This window comes from Tachypleus tridentatus, chromosome 13 (genome assembly GCF_004210375.1).
Source record: "Tachypleus tridentatus isolate NWPU-2018 chromosome 13, ASM421037v1, whole genome shotgun sequence".
NCBI classification, from domain to species: domain Eukaryota; kingdom Metazoa; phylum Arthropoda; class Merostomata; order Xiphosura; family Limulidae; genus Tachypleus; species Tachypleus tridentatus.
This window is the reverse complement of record NC_134837.1, coordinates 99,976,887-99,999,564: the sequence shown is the minus strand read 5'-3', so window position 1 is coordinate 99,999,564 and position 22,678 is coordinate 99,976,887. Positions and strand designations below refer to the sequence as shown.

At 30.2% G+C, this 22,678-nt stretch overlaps 1 protein-coding gene across 2 annotated transcripts in view; it reads left to right on the top strand.

Annotated features, from left to right (window-relative positions):
* The first annotated feature begins 1,086 nt into the window (after positions 1-1,086).
* The window catches only part of LOC143240499 (lysosome-associated membrane glycoprotein 1-like), a 31,095-nt gene continuing 9,503 nt past the window's right edge, over positions 1,087-22,678 (top strand). Inside the window, exons 1-6 of one of the 2 annotated variants that reach the window (XM_076483014.1) lie at positions 1,087-1,301; positions 3,477-3,817; positions 10,722-10,938; positions 14,656-14,826; positions 15,071-15,225; positions 20,490-20,670. In XM_076483014.1, coding sequence (XP_076339129.1) covers positions 1,247-1,301; positions 3,477-3,817; positions 10,722-10,938; positions 14,656-14,826; positions 15,071-15,225; positions 20,490-20,525 — 975 coding nt within the window. In that variant the 5' untranslated portion in view covers positions 1,087-1,246 and the 3' untranslated portion in view covers positions 20,526-20,670. Of the gene's footprint in view, positions 1,302-3,476; positions 3,818-10,721; positions 10,939-14,655; positions 14,827-15,070; positions 15,226-20,489; positions 20,671-22,678 lie in introns of those variants that run through there. The other variant, XM_076483015.1, reaches the window with a different exon arrangement.

Here is a 22,678-nt window from a genome sequence, read left to right as displayed (position 1 = left end):
CATTTAATTTAGTCAGGTTATTTGAAATTGTAGTACTTAATAAACTGTGAGTTTGTCTGGATAAATTGTAATATGTAACAACATGCGTAATAAGCGCTTTGTGAATAACAAATAACCAAGCCATGTCATGTTTGTCTTTAACTTTTTTTGTTGTTATTAAAGATTATCAATTTGAGTTCACTGATTAAGGATCCAAACTGTGTTACTTGTTATATGTCGAATCTTTAGTGAGTGAGTTCTACATTTGCACTGCAATAAACCTGTGTTCTGTTGTACACTGAACCATTTAAACAATAGTCTGCGTAAATTTTGTTTTAAGTTCTCAGTATCTGGTTATATAGTTTATCATAAATTGCGTTCTCTGTTTTTAGTTTTTAAAATGTATTTGAAGTTTATTATCTGGATACTGGATGGCCTACGAAGTAATATTATATGTTAGAAGTTCAGGAATCTAAGTTAAACGCCAAAGTCAATGAAAAATTATAATATTGATAGTTATGCTTATTATCGAGGAAATTAACTAAAGCAAAATAAATACTATTAGCTGATTCAGTTTGAAATACAAAAGCCCATTTGAATACAATAAGGGACATACACGCACAAAACAGTGAATAATACGAAAAATAAAAATTTAGAAATTGTATATTGGTACCCCTTGTGAATTTAAAATTTCTTGGGAAGGTGAGGGTTAAAAAATGCATGGGCAAAGATATAAAGCCATTAATGATTATGGGATTTAATATCATCATTTAATTTCTTATTGTATAAAAATGGTTATTGATCGTTTTCCTAATAAATTTTAACATTTACGTAAGAATTATTGTTTTAATTTCTTCACGTAATATTTTAATATTACTTATAAATATATATTAAAGATTTATTGTTATTTTTTAACACATGCCTACTCCCTTCAACCTTTGTTAAATATAATATATTTATAAATTAATAGAGCTATACTGGTGAAGATTTCAAAAATTAAAGTTTTTTTATTCAGACCTTTGTACTTATATGTTTGTATTCCAGTACAATGATGTCTAAAGTATCAAAATACCTTTTTACTTATCAAATAGGGAGGGTCTTATAAACATTCAAGCGCCGCACGTGACTTTCATTTTTGTTCATCGCGCAATTCTGTTTTTGGCACTCTTTAGGTAACGATAATTAAAGGTGTTGGTAGTTGGATTTGAACGTTTAAATTTGGGTCGTAGTAAAAGTATCTTCTGAAATTTATAAGTGATTAAGAAAGATGAAAGGTCTTGGAATTTTCGTTTTCTTTGTGCTTGTAGTAGCTTCTTCGAAAGGTATTTTTTGTGTCATTCTCTTAAATTATTCATTGCTAGTACTGCTACCTCTAAGACTAGAAATAGTATTATTAGAATTACTACTGAGAAATACAGTAACATTACTACGTCATTAACAGTTCTTAAAGTGTAAGTACTAACTTTCATATTAACTTGGTTACTTGTAGCTATAACTTATACTATTGTTAATGCTCATAAGTAATGGTAATACCAATAATTGTGAAAGTAACCACATTATTACATTTGTAGTAGAATCTAGGGATAACTAAATTGCTGTAATTGTAACTTGTGGTTGTAAGAGTTGTGTGAATACATATTAAGTTGCACATTTATTATTTGAAATAGAGGGTTTTCAAGGTTTAGATCACTTGGCCATTTATTTTTCTTTAGTATGTGTAATTAAAATATAAAACAGTTTGGCCTTTTTTTAGCATTTATCAGGTAATACTCAGTTGTTTTTTTTAGGATTTAAAAACTTCCATGTTGTACAAGTAGATCTAGATCTAAAGAGGGGGGAAGTACAAGGAAGCCAAAACACCCTCTAACCATTACAGAAATTAACTATTTAATATTGTTCAAGTAGGTACAGGTCTAGGAGCTCTGATCCTTTCTTCTTTTTAATAAATTAAAAGAACAGTTGAGATATCATTATTCTACCAAGGTATCAAAAGGAAATATTAGGTTTCAGTATTTATTTTATGGGACTGTTGATTACTATAAAAGCTTTTGTTCACTTTTACAGTATACCCACACAGTTTCAATGAATTTTAAAAATATATATTGTGTTATATATGTTAGTGGAAATTAATGCATTTTGATAAAGTTAAGTAAACAAAATTACAAGGAAGTACTGTTAATAAGAGCAAATCTGAATATCTGACTAATTATATTAGTTTGTTATAACTTAAAACAAACTGAAACAAAAAATTATATTGTTTCTGCTTGCTTTTTGTTATAAAATTTGATTATTCCTTTGTGTTAGTTGTAAAGTATCTTAATTAATTACATCACCATAGATACAACATTCAAGGCTTTGTCATTGGTGTAAATAGCTGAAAAAAATTAGGACATCACTAAATTGCCAAAAATAAGTATGAAGTGGTTGTCACACCATTTTTATCAGGACTGATAAATGAATAAATCTTTCATTTGTTAAGGTTAAACAATGTAGTTGCATGTAGTTACTTCAAAATAGTTTAATTCTAAACTACTGTGCCTGATATTAGAAGGCAGGATTTCTTTTGGCATTTGATATTTATTTTAACCTGACAATTTTAGTCAGTTTGTGCTAGTTTAAACTCTACTTTAATAATAATAACTTGGATATTTAGAATGGATGTTTACTCCTTTTTTGGCATTTATTTAGTATGTTTGTTTCTGTACAGTTGTAAACAAAATTATTCTTATTCTCTTGTTGATTTAATTACCTGCCTGTCCTAAAGAATACTACTATAATCACTTGAGAATAAGTTATTCATTTTTTAATTTAAGTTTCACTTGGTTTTGTCTTGGATGAAGCATTATATTGGTGCCACATCAAGTGACATGACCATTTATTAATGGATCCAGCTTTTGAAAACAGCTATTAAGAAAGTTTTTAAATATGACTGTATAGAGCAGACATTAGATTGTTGCATGCACAACAGTGACATACAATTTGAATTGTATGCAGGTTAAGTAAATGTTTCCTTCATTTTGTTTGTAACAGTATAATTTAACACCTGTTTAAAAGCTACAGAAATCTTCATTTAAAAGATGTCAGATAACTTGAGCTGAATTTATACAGTTTAGAAATGGTTTGAGTGAATAACAAAATTTTTTTGTAAGTTTAACACTGTAGCAGACCTGTACTGTTTAGAGAATGTTTAGCCACCAGGAGTAGGTAGTTTGCCTAGACAAAAGAAAAGTTTGAAATAAGTCACATGACTGGAGAATGCTTAAGGCTCAATAAAGGTATCTTGGTGTTAAGCTGTGTTTAAAATAGTTAGAAGAATTTTATTGGGTTGCAAAGTTTAAGATGTTTCATGAAAACCACATCAATCATAACTAAGTTGTACATCTGATTAAGATAGTGTTAACAATGTATCATTGTGTATAGATTGGAATAAATAATCAGTTATGCCATTTTTTTTATCCAGTACCAAATTGAGTTTTAATTTTTTTCTTTATCTGTAGCCCAGGATAACGCAACTGATTTCACTAATGCAATACCTGAAGTTATTTCTACTTTGGCAGTAGATGTTAACCAGACAGACTTTGAGTTTAACTCCTCTTCCCTTTCGACCACTACTGAAAACAACACTGAAACTTCAACTCTTTTTCCAACTACAACCTCTAGTGAAAACAATACAGACTTGAGCACTTTTTCATCAACTGAAAGCACAAGTGAAATCCCTATAAGTTCAACACCATCATCTGAAAATGACTGGATAGTTGAGGATGGAAATGTGACTTGCATAATCTTGACTATGGAAGCTACTTTTAATATCAAATACATCAAGAGTGATAATAAAACGGTAAAGGTTATGACTTGTTTGCTTGTATTGATAATTTTCTCTTTGGCCTTGGATTAGTCATTTTTGTTCACCCATTTATGACTAGCTTCAAATATTGTCACTTGTTTCTTTTGGCCTTAAACGAAGTCTTATTTTATAGTGCTTATATATAAATATAACATCTATATAATATGTACATCCTGTTGGTATGGTACTTTCTTCCATCTACTTTTATAACTTCAAATGGGGAAAGAATGCAAAAAGTAAGGTAACAGAAGGCTAGTAAACCTTTCCACCCACAGGTTAAAAAAGCATAAATCTTCATATCCAGATAGCTATTTATGAGAAATAAGTAATTTAAGGTATTATCAGACATTTATTAGATATGTTATTACACAATTTCATTAACTGAAAGATTGGCTTTTCTGTTGCATTAATATCTGTGTACAGAAATTAATTAAATGTTGTGATTAAAGTGAAGACTTTTCTTCTAAAGGTATGATAATGTACTTTGTGTGCCATGTGCCAGATTTGCTTAAAATGAGGTATAGATTAATTTTAAAGGGTTTTTAACAATAGGTAAGTTTTCTATAGAAAACTAAGTTTAAAACATTCTTACTCTTTATAGCCAAATTTTGAATTGTAATTTTATTGTATAGATAACTTTTTAGAGTTCAGTATTTTTTGAAATTACCAGAAAATTTACTTTGTATATTTAAGAGTGTAGTTTCTTTTCGTAATTTCTAATGCTGATGCAGTTTTCCTGGTGAGAAAAGTAAAGTAACTTATGAAACACTTAAGTTTCCATTAACTCTTTCACGACAAATCACGAGTCAAGGCCATATCATCATGTTTATTAACTTGCATTAAAAGTTTTATTGAACTGTTTTATGAATTTGTCTAATTTTGGAATCAAATTTTAAAATATAATTGATACTTAAATAGTATACAAGTTATTTTTAATTTGAAAGTAAGTATTAAAAGAATACACCTAAATATAATTTTAGCAATCACGTGATATATTGAATGTAGCACTATTTAAAATTAGATGTTTGTAATGTCAATACTAAGTCTATAGCTTTGTACAAATTAGGAACTCTAATTACTAAAATTAAAAAGCTGGAATTTAAAACCTCATTTTAATTTACTGAGATATGGTTTATGTACTAAATCAAACATGATGGCCCCTTTACCTCTTTCCACTTTTGAAAACTGTCCCTTACATCCACTTCAATGTATAATGTGAATGACCAGTCAACAGCTTAATGCCCCCAGATGGCTTTTGTCTGCCATTTTAATCTATGAAAAGGTTTCCACATTCTTTAGATCCAAAGTTTCATAAAGGTAGGTTGTGTCTTTAGTTTGCTCACTTTCATATCTTAAAATATAAAACACCTTAGTTACTAAGCTTAAGAAATTATAGTAGATTTCTATGGTGTCAGTATATTTAAGATTGTTTTTAGTTATTCAACTGTTTGATGTAAAAAAAGGAAAAAATGTGAAAACTTAAAAGGCTTAGCAACCTATGTCCAGCAACAGATTACAAAAGTTGTTGCAAGAGGAGATAACTGTTTGCTTTACTTCATGATTTATTGTTCTGTATGTGCACTTAGACTACTAATGGAACAGGCTGTTTTCACAATCTTTAGTAAAAATATTTCATTTAAAAAATCTGACATTTTTGCATACAAAATACTTATTCTCTACTAAGTCTACAAAATTTTGTGAAGATGACATGCTGTATGAAAAGTTATAATGCAAATACTTAATATGTGCAAATGTGTGGACAAACTTGTGTATATTATATTGAGCCAGTTGTGAAAGGTTAAGTCTTAAATAGTTTTCAATAACAAAGCACTTTCAAAAAATTTAATTTTGTTCCAGCATTATCCCTAGAAAAAGTTATTCTCCTTTTCATCAAATACTTTTACCAACTCCTTGTATTCACCAATTAACTCCTGACTTACTTTTTCTGTTTTCTTTACATCATTAGCCTCTGTACACAATGTATCACTTCTAGCACCATCTTCTACATCACTTTCTGCCAGTTTTATTTTCCACTGCTACTCCTGGATAATGTAACCTAATTATTTGTGTAATTGTTTAAGCCACACTGTCCTGTCCATTTGCCATAGTAAAGAATTGCCTATAACTGTAACCTCATGTTTTAAAGTCCTATACCTATGTCCCTTTAATTTCCTACCACCTTAGTTCATTTGCAAAAGCTGAAGGTTAAAATTTGTTAGTTTTATTTAACAAAACAGCTTATTACAATTAAATCCACTACTTTAGCAATATTAGTACTGTCTAAATTCCCAAAAGTCATTAGTTGTGTTGCTAGCATGCAAAAACTCCTTATTTTTGCTGCTATTCCCCATTTACACTTCTGTTTCCTTCGTTCTTTTTAATATAGCCTCCAGTTTCTTCTCTAACCTGTGAGCAGTTTGCATATATTAACTACATTTGTTGAAAGTGCATGCTAGTCCTGAGTTCTCTGCACTTTGAGCCTTATAAACTGTGACCACTTAACACCTACAGTACTTAATCATTGTAGTCTGGAAATGATCAATGAACACTAAATACATGTAGCCTATTAACAACTGTTAAGCATAACATTTGAATGAAATGTATAACACTGTTTTATTACTAGTTTATCTTCACACTAAATTAACCCTATTAAATTGGGTCAAATACCATATTATGTTTGGCTTGCATTCAAGTTTTATGGAACTGATCTTTTATGAATTTGTCAGTACGTTTGGTATCAAATTGTATATTATAATTCCAACTAACATGAGTTAATTTCTTAAGTTAAGTAAATATTAAACGAACACATTTAACCGTTAAATGTTAGCCATCATTTGTTGATACAGGCTTAAAACATTTGTTGGCAACCCCCTAATACCATAGTGACTGTACCCACTCAAAACATTGCATCTGAGCCATTTTCTCTGTGTAACTAGTAGAAAAGGAAAGGTGCATCAGCTAAGGGAATGAAGTAAAAACATTTTTCATCAAAAGATTAAATTGAAATATTAACATGTGATGATTATTATAATGAAAACATTTCAAATATTTTATCAAATTCAATTGTTTCAAGTTCTGAACGTGATTTAAATAGTGAATCAGAATCCGTTGGTTTTCAATGGGTAAGGTGTCAGTATTTTGATCCATTTATTTATTCATTTGATAGTAGAAACTCTGGACTTGCAGTTAAATTTAGGTTCATGGATGAATCTAAAGAATATGAATTTTTTTACTGCTATATTTGATCAAATTACGAGTCATTGTGCAAAGAGTTTTTGTAAATCCTTTAGTTCTGAAGAAAGTGAAAGTAACACTACCTCTACTTCATGAAGTTAGAAATGGGAAGATAAAACTATTAAGGAAATGTACACTTTTTTGCTCTAATGATGCTTGTATCACAAGTTTAAAAAAAAAAAAAAAACTTATTGGCTGATTTATTGAAAGAATGATCCCCTTATAGGAACTCCAGTTTTCCAAAATACATTACTCAAGATTGATTCAGGGAAATTTTTAGGTATTTGCACTTTACAAATAATGGACTGAATGCAAATACTCAATTATGGAAAATTCAAGAAGTGTTTACAGTGGTGAAGAATACATTTAAGGAATCTTTCTCCATTTAAAAAATAGTTATAGATGAATCTTTAATTCTTTTCAAGGGTTACATTGTTTTCAAACAATGCATTCCAAGCAAGTTCCATAGATTTGCAATAAAGATTTTTGTATTATGTGATTGTGATACAGGAATTGCAATAGATATGATTATCTATTCTTGCAAGTGGTGTAGATGTCCCCCAAAATCCCTAATTAGGACTTTCAGGATCAATTGTCAAGCAATTGATGAAAGACTAACTTGGAAAAGGTTCTATTATATACTGATAATTATTATACAAGTCAGGATTGTATGCATTGTTTTCTTTAAAGGTAAGGCTAGTTTTTGCAGAACAGTTGGAACTGAATGGAATAACATGCTTAAATTTGCACTTATGAAGAAGGAAGATGTTGAGACCAAGAAGTAAGGGAATATTTTGTCACTTCATTGGAAAGACACATGTCCTGTTACTTTTGGTACAGTATGTAAAGGTGAAATAAAACAGTGGAAAGGATGATTACAAAACTAAATAACCAATAACCAAACTAAATATAGTTTGAGATTATACTATCAACATAAGGCTAGTTGGCAAGTGGCATGCAAATTTACTGCTTTTGTAAATGTGTGAAATGGTAAAACAAGCTTTTTACATTTAATTGATATCTCAATTTTGAATTTTTTTACATGCATCTAGTAAAAGCTGGCAAGAAGCTATTGAGGCAGTTTAGTTGCAATGTAACGTACCAGTTGTTGGAAAGTATGGGAGGGGTGATAAGACCTTTCCCAGGAAGAGAGAGCCTTACTGTTTCTGATGGACTTGTTGGAAAATAAGCATTTTCTTGGCAATTTTTAAAAAGCATTCCATCCTCAGGAGCTACAAGTGGACAATGTCACATGTATGCTTACAAGAAAAGAAGCAAAAAATGGTGACTACTTGGTGTAAAGAATATAAAGTTGCACTGTGTATTGGAGAATGTTTTCATGCTTTTCATACCCAAAAAAACATTTGAACTTGTAATAAGTATGCTTTTCATTTTCTTTATTTTGTTCAAAATTCATAATAAAAATGCTAAATTGTGTAAGAATTTTTTTCTCAATTTTGTGCATCTATGGTGAGCTGCTTCCTCCAACCTTCCCACTGTTTAAGGGCTAAATATAATTTTAGTAAGTTGAATGGTATGATAAATGCAGTGGTGTTGAAAATTGTGATGTCAAAGTACTAAATCTGTATAACTTTGTACAAATTACGAACTCCAATTACTGATACTGACAAGCTAGAATGCAGATGAAAACCTCATCTTATTTTGCTCGGATACGGCTTACGTACTGAATCAAACAGGATGGCCCTGTTCAACTCTGACTTTTTTGCAATAGTCTCTTTTATACTCTTGCTACAGTTTATGATGTGAATAACTAATCAGCAGCTTAGAATGTCCCCAAAGTGGTTTTCCCTACTGTTTTAATCTTTAAACAGGCTTGCATGTTCTTTTGATCAAAGTTTTCAAGGAGGTAGTTTGTTTTTAGTCTGCTCAGTTTCTTATTTTTAAATATAATAACCTTAGTTACTAAGCTTAATAAGTTAGTGAAATTATCTGTATACTTGATTTTTTTGTTGTTCAACTCTGTGTGTGTGTGAATGTTTATCCTCCATATGTGAAATTTGAAGACTTAGCAACCTGTTAATTAATTTCTTAATTTAAAAGTAAATATGAAAAAATAACCTAAATATTGATTTTTTTCACATGGAATGTTGAATGCAGCATTAATTAAATGGTCATGTTGTCCAAATACAAAATCTGTAGTTCCTGATGAATTAGATACTCATTACCAATATTAACAAGCTATAATATAAAACAGGAACCTTCTCATTTCTATTTGAGATATTGCTACATTTACTGACTTGCATATAGTGCCCTATCCCTTTGTATTTTTTTTTTGGAAACTTGCACACATCTACTTCTATGTGCATAACCAGTCAAAAGTTAAATGTCAGTGGCTTTCTCAGCCTTTTTGAAATGCTTGGACAAAATACTTTTTGTTAGATTCCAAGCAGCAAGGTAAGACATCAGTGAACTTGATTTGATATTTTTTAAGACATGAATACAGCTTAGGTAATAATATTGATGAAATATAGTGGAATTCTATGGTATTGATACAGTAGCTTAAAAATGTTTGGTTAGTTCACTATTTTCATTGTAGTGTTTACCAATATTCTGGCAAAATTTTGTTTCTAGTCTTTCACATGAGAGATTTTAATCTTAGCAACTTGTGGTAAGCAGCAAGCAAGTGCAAAGTTCATAACTAGAGAAGTTTGTTATACTTTTTATTATTTTGTTTACGAAAAGGTGTTCAAGAACTTTTTGTAAATAATAATATATAATGTATTATAACAGAAATGTAACTATTTTCAAAATACTAGTCCACTACAATGCAATAAGGTAGGTCACTTTGTAAAGGCCAGTTTTATATTTTTGGATATAGTAACATCAGTGCTCTTGCACCATGTCATTGCAATTTCTGTAATTAGGCATGATTGAAAGGTTGGTTCAATAAATATAATAAGAGATTTAAGCTATTTTGGCTAAACATTTCTTAATTTGTAGTCAGTATAAAATTAAAAAAGTATAATTTATATTTTTATGGTGTTTATAAGGTAGGTCAGATGTGATAGTGTAAATAACTGAAAATATATCGAGGTTTTCTTGAGCGTTTGATAATTATCTGGAAGTTAAAGATTTTAGGATGTAACATTTGAAAACTGCTACACAAGTATGATTATAAAACTGAAATTACTTTATGTTGTGGATAGTCAACATTCAAAAAGAAAAATGTAAAAGATTATTTAATCTTGACAATTTTTTTAATTTAATATTTTGTACATGAAATACTCGTAATGTTTAATATTCTGCACAAGTTTGAAGATAGGCTTGCTAATTTAAGTTATAGCATGAAATCTAATAACCATAAAATGGTTACAAGATTGGTCCGTGGGCCTGAGGTCTTGTAGTAAGAATTAAGTATTTTTTAAAATAAATGACAAATAACTAGTGGTAAAAACTATTGTAATATTTTCACATCCAAGTTCAAATTGAATATTTTAATCCTACTATTAATAGTTATCAGTATTTTGCACGCATGCACACACACAGAGTATTAATGAGATCTTTAAAGTATTACACAAACTATGATAACTTAGCTCTCAAACATCTCTGCTTTAGAATAAATTAAAATATTGTTAATTGAATTTTTACTCAAATGTCATTTGTTACTCTTTCAAATCTAATGGAAAGAAACTGAATATTTCAGATTGGAACTGGGAAGCTTTTTCTTCCAAAAAATGCATCGGTTGATGCTAAAAGCAGTACGTGCTCAGGTGAAAATGGCACTCAGATAATTGTTTTGATCTTTAGCAACAATTATTTTATGATGACCTTCAGCAAAGATGATAAAAAAGGGTTTGTAAAAGAGATGAAGCTGAATTACACTCTTGATAATAGTACCTTTCCTGATGTTTCAGAACTGAGTAAGTACAGTAGATCAGTTTCCTCTATCTATTCAGAAATGGGCAAAAAGGGTTATACTTTAATTTTGAATAGTGTGTTCTTGAAAGGTTAACTGTGCTGTTCTTTTGTTTTGTGTAACAACATTAAATCTTGTATATATTTTGTATGTAAAGTTAAGTGAAAATTATAGTATAAATGTTGATTTAAATTTTAGTTAAGTTGTTTATTGCCTTATGTTTCGTGTTAAAGAACATAGTATGTAGGTGTTTGCAAAGGCCTAAGAGAAGTGAAAGTATTAAGAATACAGGTTGTTTTTAATTAAGTTTTGGATGCCTAACTGGATATGCATGCAAATAATTTCATTTCTTTTTTTCTAACATGTTTCTCATGATTCTGGTAATGGATACACATCTATAAAATATTTAAAAAACACAAATGTTAGGTTTAATAATTTTGTACATCTTACTAATATAAATAATCAATCAAGTCAAGGAAACAATTTTTTCAGATATTGAGTTAATCAGGCAGCTAGGGTGGAAACAAAATACTTAGCCCAATAGGCTTATGTGAATTACCTTATCTAATATGATTGTCTAACTGAAATTAGAATGTGTGGCTTTTTATTACTGGATGATTAAGGACATGGTGAACAATTACAAAACTTGTTGTGAACATGAAGGTTTTTTAATGCTTTGGAAATGCACTAACTTTAAGTATAATAGTATTACAACTTTGTTACATAAAGATATTTAAGTAAATATTTTTACTTACAATTTACCTGAAGTTAAGTCTTTACTGAGCCAGTCTGAGTCAAAAGTGATTTTCATGTTAATGTTTGTTTTCATTGTTATATTTATACTTGATTGACATAACCTCTTGAACCTAATAACTGAATGAAATTTTTTCCTGTGAAATTTTGTACTTTAACATTTTTTCATCCATAACAGTAATTTTATCAAAGTTGTTAATGTATGGTAAAGTTAAAAGTATAAAATATGAAATATATTTAATACCATTTTCCCCATAAATTACTGCATAATGTAACAGATAGCTTATATTAATATTCTCAGCTTTCAATTTTTTCAAATATCTATTTTTAATAATTTTATTGCATGTTTATGCACTACTGCACAGGGAAATCAAATTGTTTGCAGGACTTCACTTAAATTTTTCAGGAGTCTTGAGTAAATGATTTGATAGTAATGCATAAAGTTTTTATTTCATTATTTTAGTTTTTATTACATTTTCATTAATTTTGTTTGGTTGGTTTGACAAATTTTATTTCAGCAGATTAATAGCGTAGATTTGAATATTTTTGCAAAAAATGATACATTTTAAAAATTATATCAAACCCTCACTTTTCTGCATGTGATGCATATGAGCTCTGAATAAATATTACTTTCAATATCCAACCACTAAGAAACAAACTTCAAAACTACAAGCAAAAATATGTAGACATTATATAAAAAAAAGTAAACTAAACTATTTGACATATTTTGATAAGTTATTTAATTGAATTTTGAATATTAAGTTTTTAAATTTCATGATTTTGACTTACCCATGTGTAGAATAAATGATGAAAGTGATGTGAACAGTATACAACAGAATTCTGAATTATATTCAATAATTAATGAATTTTTGTTAAAAAGAATTGCAAATGTAGTAATTGTTGAATTCCAAAATTGTTTTCAGTCATGTTATATGCAAGAAGTTAAAATTGTGGAACTTGAGAAATTTGGAGGCACAGTAAATTGGGCAATACCTTTAACTGTGTACTTCATGAAAATGAATGAAATGCTCATATTAGCCTTTTTAAAAACTATGATTAGTCAGAAATGTGCATTAGCATAAACTGATTTGTAGAGTTTTATATATGGTGTATGAAGTAACTAGCTTTCATGTTGACTGTTTTGTACTTATGATTGTTAGATCTTTTGTTCAAAGAACAAGTCCAAGGTTCACTGATCATTCTAGCAGTAAATATGAATATTAAGCTTCCAAAATGGTTTATCATAAAACATATTGATTCCCTTTATCAGTATTATTTGGGACCAAAGACAAACCAAAACTTTCATTTGTTGTTTAATTCCTTTATATTGTTTCATAGCCACTAAAGCAAGTTTGATTTCAATGTAGTCCTTTAGAAATACATGGTAAAGTTGTATAAACTCTGCAATCCAAACAGGAATTGTAATTTAAAGTAAAGGTGTATAAGAGGTTATCAGGGACATGTGTATTGTAAAATTAAAAACAGTTTGGAACTAATGAGAAACATGTTTTATCTAATGTTTTCTATTAAGAATTGTTTTGGTGAGTCTTCTACACTCATTCTTTTTACTAATACCCCACACCCTATAGGATTCATAACCTTTTATATGCATATTTTTGGGAGAAGGGGTTGGAAGTTTTGAAAGCTAACAGATTTGTAGAATGTAACAATTTGCTACTTTATTAGAATTAGTATGTTTACATTGATCAGTATTTGTCAGACATATAACTGGTATGCCTTTTGTAGCAAATTAATAAAACACACTTTATTTTACTTGTATCCGTCCTTAACTTAACCAAGTAAAATGTTTGTGTACAATAATTTATCTTGAATGAGTTTGATTTGTCGTGTTATGTGCCTTATGCATTACAATTTCAAATAGCCAGAAATTGTAATTTAGAAATTGAAGTTCAGTACCTATCAGATTTATAATATTTGCCAACAAGACTGCAACACATTTTTCTTTCATAACACAAATATATTGTAATATATCAAATATTACAAACTCTTGAACAGCTGGAACTCTATCAATGGTCCAGGTGTGCAATGAGCAAGTTTTATGTTGATACACTCCACCTGATGGGAATACTAGCTGGCTCTATTCTTGTTTGGCTTAGCGTGGATTATTAGCTTACTTTTCACATAAGATAGATATTTAATGTGGTTGTAGAAATAATGTATGAAGCTAATTCACTGAAGTTGAACTGTTTTAGATGCTTGAAATATATAAATGGTACCAGTCAATTATGTGTAGTTTTCTAATTAATAAGTATGATAGTTATAGCTTCTGAGGCTACTGACTGTGGGAGACTAACGATATGTTGTCTCCCCACATGTTGCGATAGCTAGCTTTTATACTCATTGGGTGGGATTTTCAAAAGTTCAACAATATTTGAAGATGCACTAGTTTTTCTGTGAAACTTGTTTATTCTTACATTCAAGAATCTTCTACAGATTTAGAGAACAGGCAAACTGGCACAATACACATTTAACAGTAATACATGCATTAAACTGAACACAAAAGCCAGTATTAAAATAAATGTATAATAATAAATCTGTTATAGTAATATAACATAAAAATAGGGTGTTTTAGACATTTTTACTGGTAGGTGGCCTAAAAATGTACATAATTAAGACTAGTAAAAAGACAAGATATGATTATAAAAGTTAATACTTATATTTTAGTGATCTTTTAATAGTTAACTATTAGAAAGTTGTAAAATGTCTTCATAGCTTGAAGCACATGTTAAATTTAGCTAGAATTTAATTTTAAATTAGGATATCATATACTGAAAATTCAGATTCCAAATGTTTAGTTACAGCAAAAAGCACTAATTAAAAAAACAATTACAAAAGATTTGCACATGAATCATAAAAATGATTTTTTAACTTTTTCATCAAAAGTGAATAACTAATTGATTATTGAAATAGTAATTTTAAATTATTTGTTGATGGTTGTTTTAAACAGATGTACCAAAAAATGTTTCAATCAGTGGTGAGTTCTTTAAAGTGGATCTTGGGAAAAATTACCTGTGCAAGAATTCTGATGAAATAGAGTTCAGCCCAAATGTAATGATGACAGTGTCCAATGTTCAGCTGGAATCATTTAGGACTGATAATAATACAGTCTTTACCAGTGGTAAGTGTAAATTTGTTTTGATAGGTTTTTTATTGTCTCCAGTGGCTCAGCAGTAAGTTTCCGGGCTTAATGCTAAAATTGTTTCAAAAATTTAATACAACTGTTAAAAATTAATCACCAATCAAAAAATTCTACATTATCATTGCTTAAAAGAGCAAAATCAAAATATGCTATTTCTAAGTCACATCTGTGGTAGGGTTAACTTAGTGTATATCTTTTTAGATGCTACTTTTGTTCTTTTTAGATTCATGGGAATGTGATGCTGATAGCCAGGTGAGCGACATTGTCCCAATTGCTGTTGGCTGTGCTCTTGCTGGAATGGTGGTTATTGTCCTCATTGCTTACTTAGTTGGCCGTCACCGTATCGTCAGAAGGGATACCAGTCAGTGTAATACCTTGGTCAGTACTTGCTCTACTGGGTACACCTGTTAAACGTATCTTTTTTTTCTTGTGAATCTTCTCAAAGTGCACAACCTTTTTATTTAAAATTATTTGATGTCCAAAATATCAAGACAAAATAGTTAGTTGAATCAGTATAGCTAAATGTTTAATATAGCTTAATGTGATCTGTTTTAATTTGCTGGTTCTGCTGTAGTTAATGAGTAACATTTTTAATTGATTTTTTCACCATTCCATTTTTAATATATTATCTAATTGAGGTAATTTTCCATGGATAACGTAACATTTGTTAAATTTCATCCTAAAACATAGGCTTCTATTGGTTGTTTTTTTTTTCAAATATTATATTACATAGTTTACTAACTAGCTGTTATTTGAACTGTAAAAAAATTTTTTACATTTTTTGTCTTAATCTTTAAATAGTTCTTTTGTTAATTTTTTTTATTACCTTATGCTAACGTGATTTACCTTAATTATTGAAGTAATTCTGTATTTGATATGCAGTGCAATTTTTTGTAAGGAGTGAACAAATTGATCAAGTTTAATATTACTGTGATAGGAAAAAGTAAAGTTTTTCAGTTGTAATTTTAAGTAGAATATCATGTACATATATAGTGACTTACACTGAATCTGAACGACTGTTAACTTAAATATTGTGCAGTTGACAAAGTAGTGTTGTTCATTATCATTCTTACGTTTTGTACAGATTTAAGATATGAACAACCTATGATTTTACTTGAAATATGTTAAGTTCATAATGATAATTGTACCATACCAACAGAGGGAATTAATTACAGCCTGAAAATGTACTTTTGAAGTTTTAGATGTTTGTTTGACAAGGTTATAATGATTTTCAAAATGTATGCGAGTCACTGAAATATCTTAGTTATTGCCTTTAGTTCTATGTTTTTTTAATCAGAAGCGTCTGTAACCGCACTTGACAAGAACTGGGCTTTTTACGCAATGTAGCTTTTAAAGGTTAACAGACGTACTTTTTGTTCCTAGCTTGCAGTAGGTTTTGGTTTTGTTCTTTAAAGAAATGTTATTACAAAAAGGTGATTAAGCCCTATATTTATTAAAGGAAACATTTTATGTAAAAAAAACAAACAAACTTATTAATAAAAGACTTAAATACTGTTAATGATTAAACAAAATGTAAACTTGGAATGAAGTCTTGCACTTTGAAAGTAAAAGCACTAAAAAATCCCCAAAGTAAATCTTTAATTAAACAAATTATATGTAGGCTTATCTCAGGTACTGACTGGAAAGTGTTGAGTGACTACTTATTAAATTATTATGAACATAACAGCGTATATTACCAGGAATAAGTAATACAATAATAGCAAGTTATTGGTGTGTAGATTTTATAGCAATGTAGGTGGAATGCACCAAACAAAATAAATATCCGATTATATATCTTTAGAATTTGTTTTATTACTGTAATTCAGTTTGTACTTTTGGATCAACAGTAGTTTGGAGATCGATGGTGAGAATGGAGGCACTAAACAGAAAAATCTTTACTCCTGTTTTCAGTCTAACTTGCATATTTTCTGTCTGTTGTAGTAACTATCCTAACTCCAACTAATTAGATTTAACAAACGCGTCGTACATGTACCGCGAACCCTGTTTGTTTTTTAACTTTACATCTGTAAAAACGTTACGAAGAATTCGGTGCCCCCGTTAGTGAGTGAAGTCTGCTCATGTGATCTCGCGTGACAGCGACTTGTAACAATAGTTACAAGGCCAGTGACCGACGTAAGGTTGCAAGAACCATATACGTTAGCTCTTCGTGATAAGTTGTAAACATTGCACTGGAAAACATATAACTTTTTCAATTTATAGATAGCACTAATTGAGAAACTATTACCGATTTTAATGTAAAACACTTTAAACAAAAATGTAAGCGTAAACCGACTTAAAAAATTAAAACATGATACTGTGAAAATAAAACTAAGGTTATATCCGTGGCATATAATTTTTGTCCAGTTGGAAGTTTGGTCCGAAATGATGACCCTCACCCCTCCGTCTTTTGTGTAACGTGAACGTTAAAAAAACAACAACAAAAAAAGCTCTAAATAACTTTAACGGTGTGAAATACGGCGGCGACCTGCCGCGGTTGGCAAGGTGCCATTAAGGAACTTAAGTAAATTTAATCTGTCTAATGAGAGTGTACGAGATTAATTTGCGATTGTTAGCAAGTTACTGTACATTATTGTTACAACAATTCATTATTAAATTAAAATATTTCGTAATCAAAACCCGGTTTTATGGATGCAGCATAAAAACAAACTCAACTCGGGAATGTGCCTAATAAATATAAAATTTGTTACGAAATGAGGAAAAATTAAATTTAATTTTTGAAATATTATTTTGGGTTGGGTAGCAAAGCCCTGCGGGTGAACATAAACTTGTAATGATGAAAACAGGCCTCAGTATATCGTAAGAGGGTTGTAAGGTTTAGAATTATTTCTTCCTTAGTGTAAGCAGCAAGACCTGGGCCACCTTCATCGATTATTGAGTTCTCGAAAATTCACTTTTGTGCTTTCTTTTGTATTAGATGAGAAAAACAGTTTCGTTTACGCATTAATTTACATAGGTATCACGTTAAAGTTATTAACAGTCCTTCAATAGTTGGAAAAGGGCATTAAAAACAATAAAACTTGGTAGAATTCTATTTCTGCAAAGACTTGTACCAAGGCCTAAGAGTAAATACACAGTGACGCTTCCAGTTAATTCGAAAACGCATTCAATCGTGTCCTGGATGCGTTGTAAGAGTGGCAACCACATTAAATTAAGAAGGTAAAGAGAAGCGCTGATGTTAGCATTTTGTGGCCTACTAACTGTAGATGGCTTTCTGTTATTCAACATTAGCTAGGGTTATGTACAAATAATCCTTGGGTAACTTTGCGCTAATTTCCGAAAGAAACCATGCTTGGAAAAATTTTATTAAATCGATTTTAAATATTTTGTACTGTTCGGAAAACAATTAGTATTTGTTTGTCTTTAAGAGATAACTGCAAAACAAGTTGGTACTTTGTTGAAACAGTCAGTTGTTCGAGATCTTAGACTTGTAACTAATAGTTTCAACCAAAAATATTAATACTTCACGCCACAGGCCGTGACGATTTTCATTATTTTTGTTTTGTTTATAAAGTCAGCCGGATGGTTGGGAAACGATTTCTAATCTGAGGATAGCGAGTTATCCCACCAACGAACACGCGATTTTAGCAGGAGAGGTAATGATATGGAAGTACACAAGTAAGAGTAGCCCACAAAATAGCAGTGTTGAATAAACTCGATTTCATTTCGAAACTTCAAAACAGGTAGCGCTCGAGAAACTTTGAGCGACCTTCCAAACAAAATTGTTAAAAATACTTTAATAAAGCTAAGACATTCGTAAAGGAATACAATAGAGGGAATGAGATTCTTAGTAACAATTACATGGTATGAAATAATGTAAACTTATGGTTTAAGAACTGGGTACATACCACATCATTAACAAATACACTTAGTTATAATTGTATGTGCGTGAGAAAGAAACTTTTACTAGCAGAAGGGGAGAACTTGGTATTTTGAATATAAAATTATACCAAAGCTACACGACGAGGTTCAAACACCAATTCTTAATTTAGAACCGGGATGGAATGTTACCAAGTGTCTGATATCTGAGTGGTTTTAATCAAATCGCGGTTGTTACTATTAGAACGTTTTCATAGTGAAACTTCAGTCGGGAAAATGGTCAGCCCAATCGCGGCTGTCGGTTCAAAGAATCCCAGAATGGTTTTTCTTTTGGATGTAGTTTTAAATTAACGATCTTTTTGTGTTATAGCATTGAATTTTCAAGTATAATTTGGATTTTGGAACTTTCGATCCACCGCACGATATAAAACGAGAAACCCGCTTTTTATAACTTAAGACATTCTTATCAAGTCGTTTAGTTTGAATCTGTAGGTGTGCTTGAATAAAGAATAATTTTATACAACAGTCAGGATCACTTGTTTTGAACCGTAGATATATCCATTTATATTCCCATAAAAAAAAAACAACCAAAGACAAGTCTTATAAAACTTAGATCTACCGTGAGATACGTCATATACAACACCCACATATACGTACATGAAACAGCCTTGGCATAGTTCGAAGTTCATCGTAATTGTCAGCTTTCAAATGGGATAACGGTGATCACACGGTCACAAGTTTCGTTTTAACTAAATTTCTTTGAGACGTAAAGAGGCCCTTTAAAGTCGTACGAAGAGGAATGAAACCCCAAAGATGCATCATCGCCTACGCTGTTTAACTTGTCAGACGGGAAAGGCACTTGTTTTCCCTCATTGTGTTCTCGTTATTCTCTTTCGAAATCCCAAAATATGCATAAACAGTAGTGCTGTCAGCAAGGAAAGATTGTTTTAAATACAAGCAGTGGTTTCGGAATAGCGGCGTCTCTTGAACATGAAATCAAAAAAAAATGGCCATAAATTTAAACATTGACATCGTTTTTTGCATAGTTATCACTACAAAATGAAAGTATTTCACAAAACTCATGATTTAGATATCTGTGACAGATTTAAATTACCCTTTGCCGAGAAGGAAAAACAACCTTTATACACGTAACAGTGTGTGTGTGTGTGTATATATATTTTATATGCATTTAGAACAAACAAGACAATTTTCCTATTGCTTTGTAGATTTCTATAGGATATTAATCCGAATTAATTGAAGTATGTTCCTTGACAGCAAATGTACTACAAGCTAAATTTTATGCCTTAACTCTTTTCTAGTTTTATGTAAAGATAACTGACTGTTAAAATAACTTGTATTGTTTCGTATTTTACAAGGTTAAGCGTCATTCTGAGTACCCGTCCACGGGAATGAAATTATGTAACTTCATGATTGTTTAATAGTTATCTTACAAAAAAAATATTCCCTTATATATAATTATATGAACACTTCCAAACAAAATATGAAACCGCAAGTTTGCATGTATCTCCGCCTGGACTCAAACCCTCATGCCAAATTTGGATAATATCCATTAACAAACGATGTAGTAGTAGTAGTAAAAAAATGCTGAAAATACGAAATACCAAAAACTTATATACCTTCTATTCATCCACACCCTGCGACGACGGTACATGGACATACAAGCAGTACTATTATACTTACACGTATATCGTGGCTGACTGAATATAGTGAATAGTAGGGTTCAAAGATTTTATTAGACGAAGATATATGAGTGCTTTAGTTAATGATAAATTCTGGCACAACAGGCAGTAACCGCAAAGTTCCACGACCCAACGTTTTAGACAAATAAGTTCAGAAACGGACTGAATGGGCAGTGAAAGAAATTTCAGTGCAAGATTTCTACAAGTTTACATCATCACCAGCTTCATCCTGATGACATCAGTTTGTCAAAATGTTATACACTTATAATAAAGTTTTTCCAATATCCTTCTTGCCAGTCATTTGTACCTTACTAAACAGTCAATCTTGAACTTTAAAAAGTTATTCTTGGTGTGATTAACGATACTCTCTAAATCTTTTAAATAACTAATAAATTAAAAAATATGATTGCAATAACTTGAATTATTTAGGTATATTAGCGTGGAGAAGCGCTGTCATCTATTGGTTTATTTTATAATTTTATGTAAAAATTGAAAAACAAATTAGGTGAAATTATTAAAAGTACAACCAACACTTTTAGATGTTTTAGATTATAATGCGCGCGAGAGCTATTTTTGAAAGGTAGTAGATAAACTTAACATTTCACATGTACAATTTTTTTAGCTTTATGCTTCATTTAATTAATGTAATAGGCAGATACTATATGTAACATTTTTCACTATTGCATTCTCCCTTAGTACGATACATTTACTTTTTAAACATTACTAAAAACGTCTTCGATAAAATAAAATCTCAATCTTTTTTCATGTGGAGTAAGAACAAGATACGACAAAATCAAATTTGTTTAGTGCGTAAAAAAAAAAAAAAAAAAAAGAACATGCACGAAAATGGAATTTGAAGTGGAGTAAATATTGCAGTGTAGGATAAAATAGCTACTCACATGAGACTAAGGTAAAGAGCTTTAATTTTGTCATAAACTGAAGAAGGGACATACAGGAAGAGATTACAATATTACCTGTATTTACACGGAACCACCTATGCGTTAAAAGCGCAAAGAAATACTGTGTAACAACAAACCTCGAAGGAAGATTTGTCCTTTTCATTGTCATTAAACTACATATATAATACGAATACTGTTCAATAAATCACATACCTATTTTTTTCAGAATAATTTAGTTGTAATTTACAGCATACGTTTGTTATTTGTGCATTATGTTACAAACAATTTTTTGATCATTTAAATTGTCCGTTAGCCCTATTCACCTACATTTTTATTCGTTGTGGCAATCGCGTCGAATAACAGCAAAGTCGAGGACCAATCACTGGAGAAAAATAGTTTTTGAATTTTTTGTATCGATGCAAACCTTACGTTTACGTACAAATTTGATACACAAGTTTCACGCGAATCTGTTCCAACAGTTCTCTTTTTACCAAAAGTCCTTTGGTGTGGAAAAAGGCCTTATGTTAACGTTTTCAAACCCTGCTTGACAAGTCCCATTGTTTCTTTAATTTAATAACTTGTCCTTTGGATTCTTCTCTACCTCAGAATATCACAAAATAAGTTAACAATTGTGATGCTACTAATCAAGATTTATTATTGTAGAGTTTAACGTGCCTTTTTTGTGCTCTTCTATTTAACCTTTAGTTATAGTTTGTTAAACTCGAGCCATGTTGGGTCTGAAAATAGTTGTCGCTAATTGAAAACAATAGTATTTAACACAAACACAGGCATACAGTTTTTCTACATGACATCAGACAATATTAAATTTTGCTCTAGATAACTAAGGCTGTTCTCTTTAATTAAGCCAAACCTAAATGGAACAAAACTTCATAAAAACGTGTCATAAGTTAGTGAAATGAGAACCAAAAATAATCTGATAGTTCTAACTTTGCTTGAAGTTATACTACAAACTCTAAAGTCTCCTAAGCCTTTTAAGATACCAAATCATATATGCCATTATAAAAGTCACAGCAATATAACATTCAACCAACAAGGCAGTAACCTATTCTTACCAATTTAAAGAATTAGTTAAGATAAACATGTGTGAAAACAAATGTCCCAGACCAAGCCTTGTACATTTATAACTTAAATGTGTTTCTAATCACTTACAAAAGCTGTTTAAAGGCTCTCAGAAAAAATAAAGGGTGATAGTCTTATTATCACATAACACAAGTAACTTAGCAACTCACAGAAATCAAAATGCAATAGCCTTATTATTACCAAAAAAATGTTGAAAACTGTAAAGCTAAACATGCATTTAATATTTCATGTTATACAGTGGTTTGGTTTATGACACATCAAGGTTATGCTCTTTATGAAGTTTTCACATATATC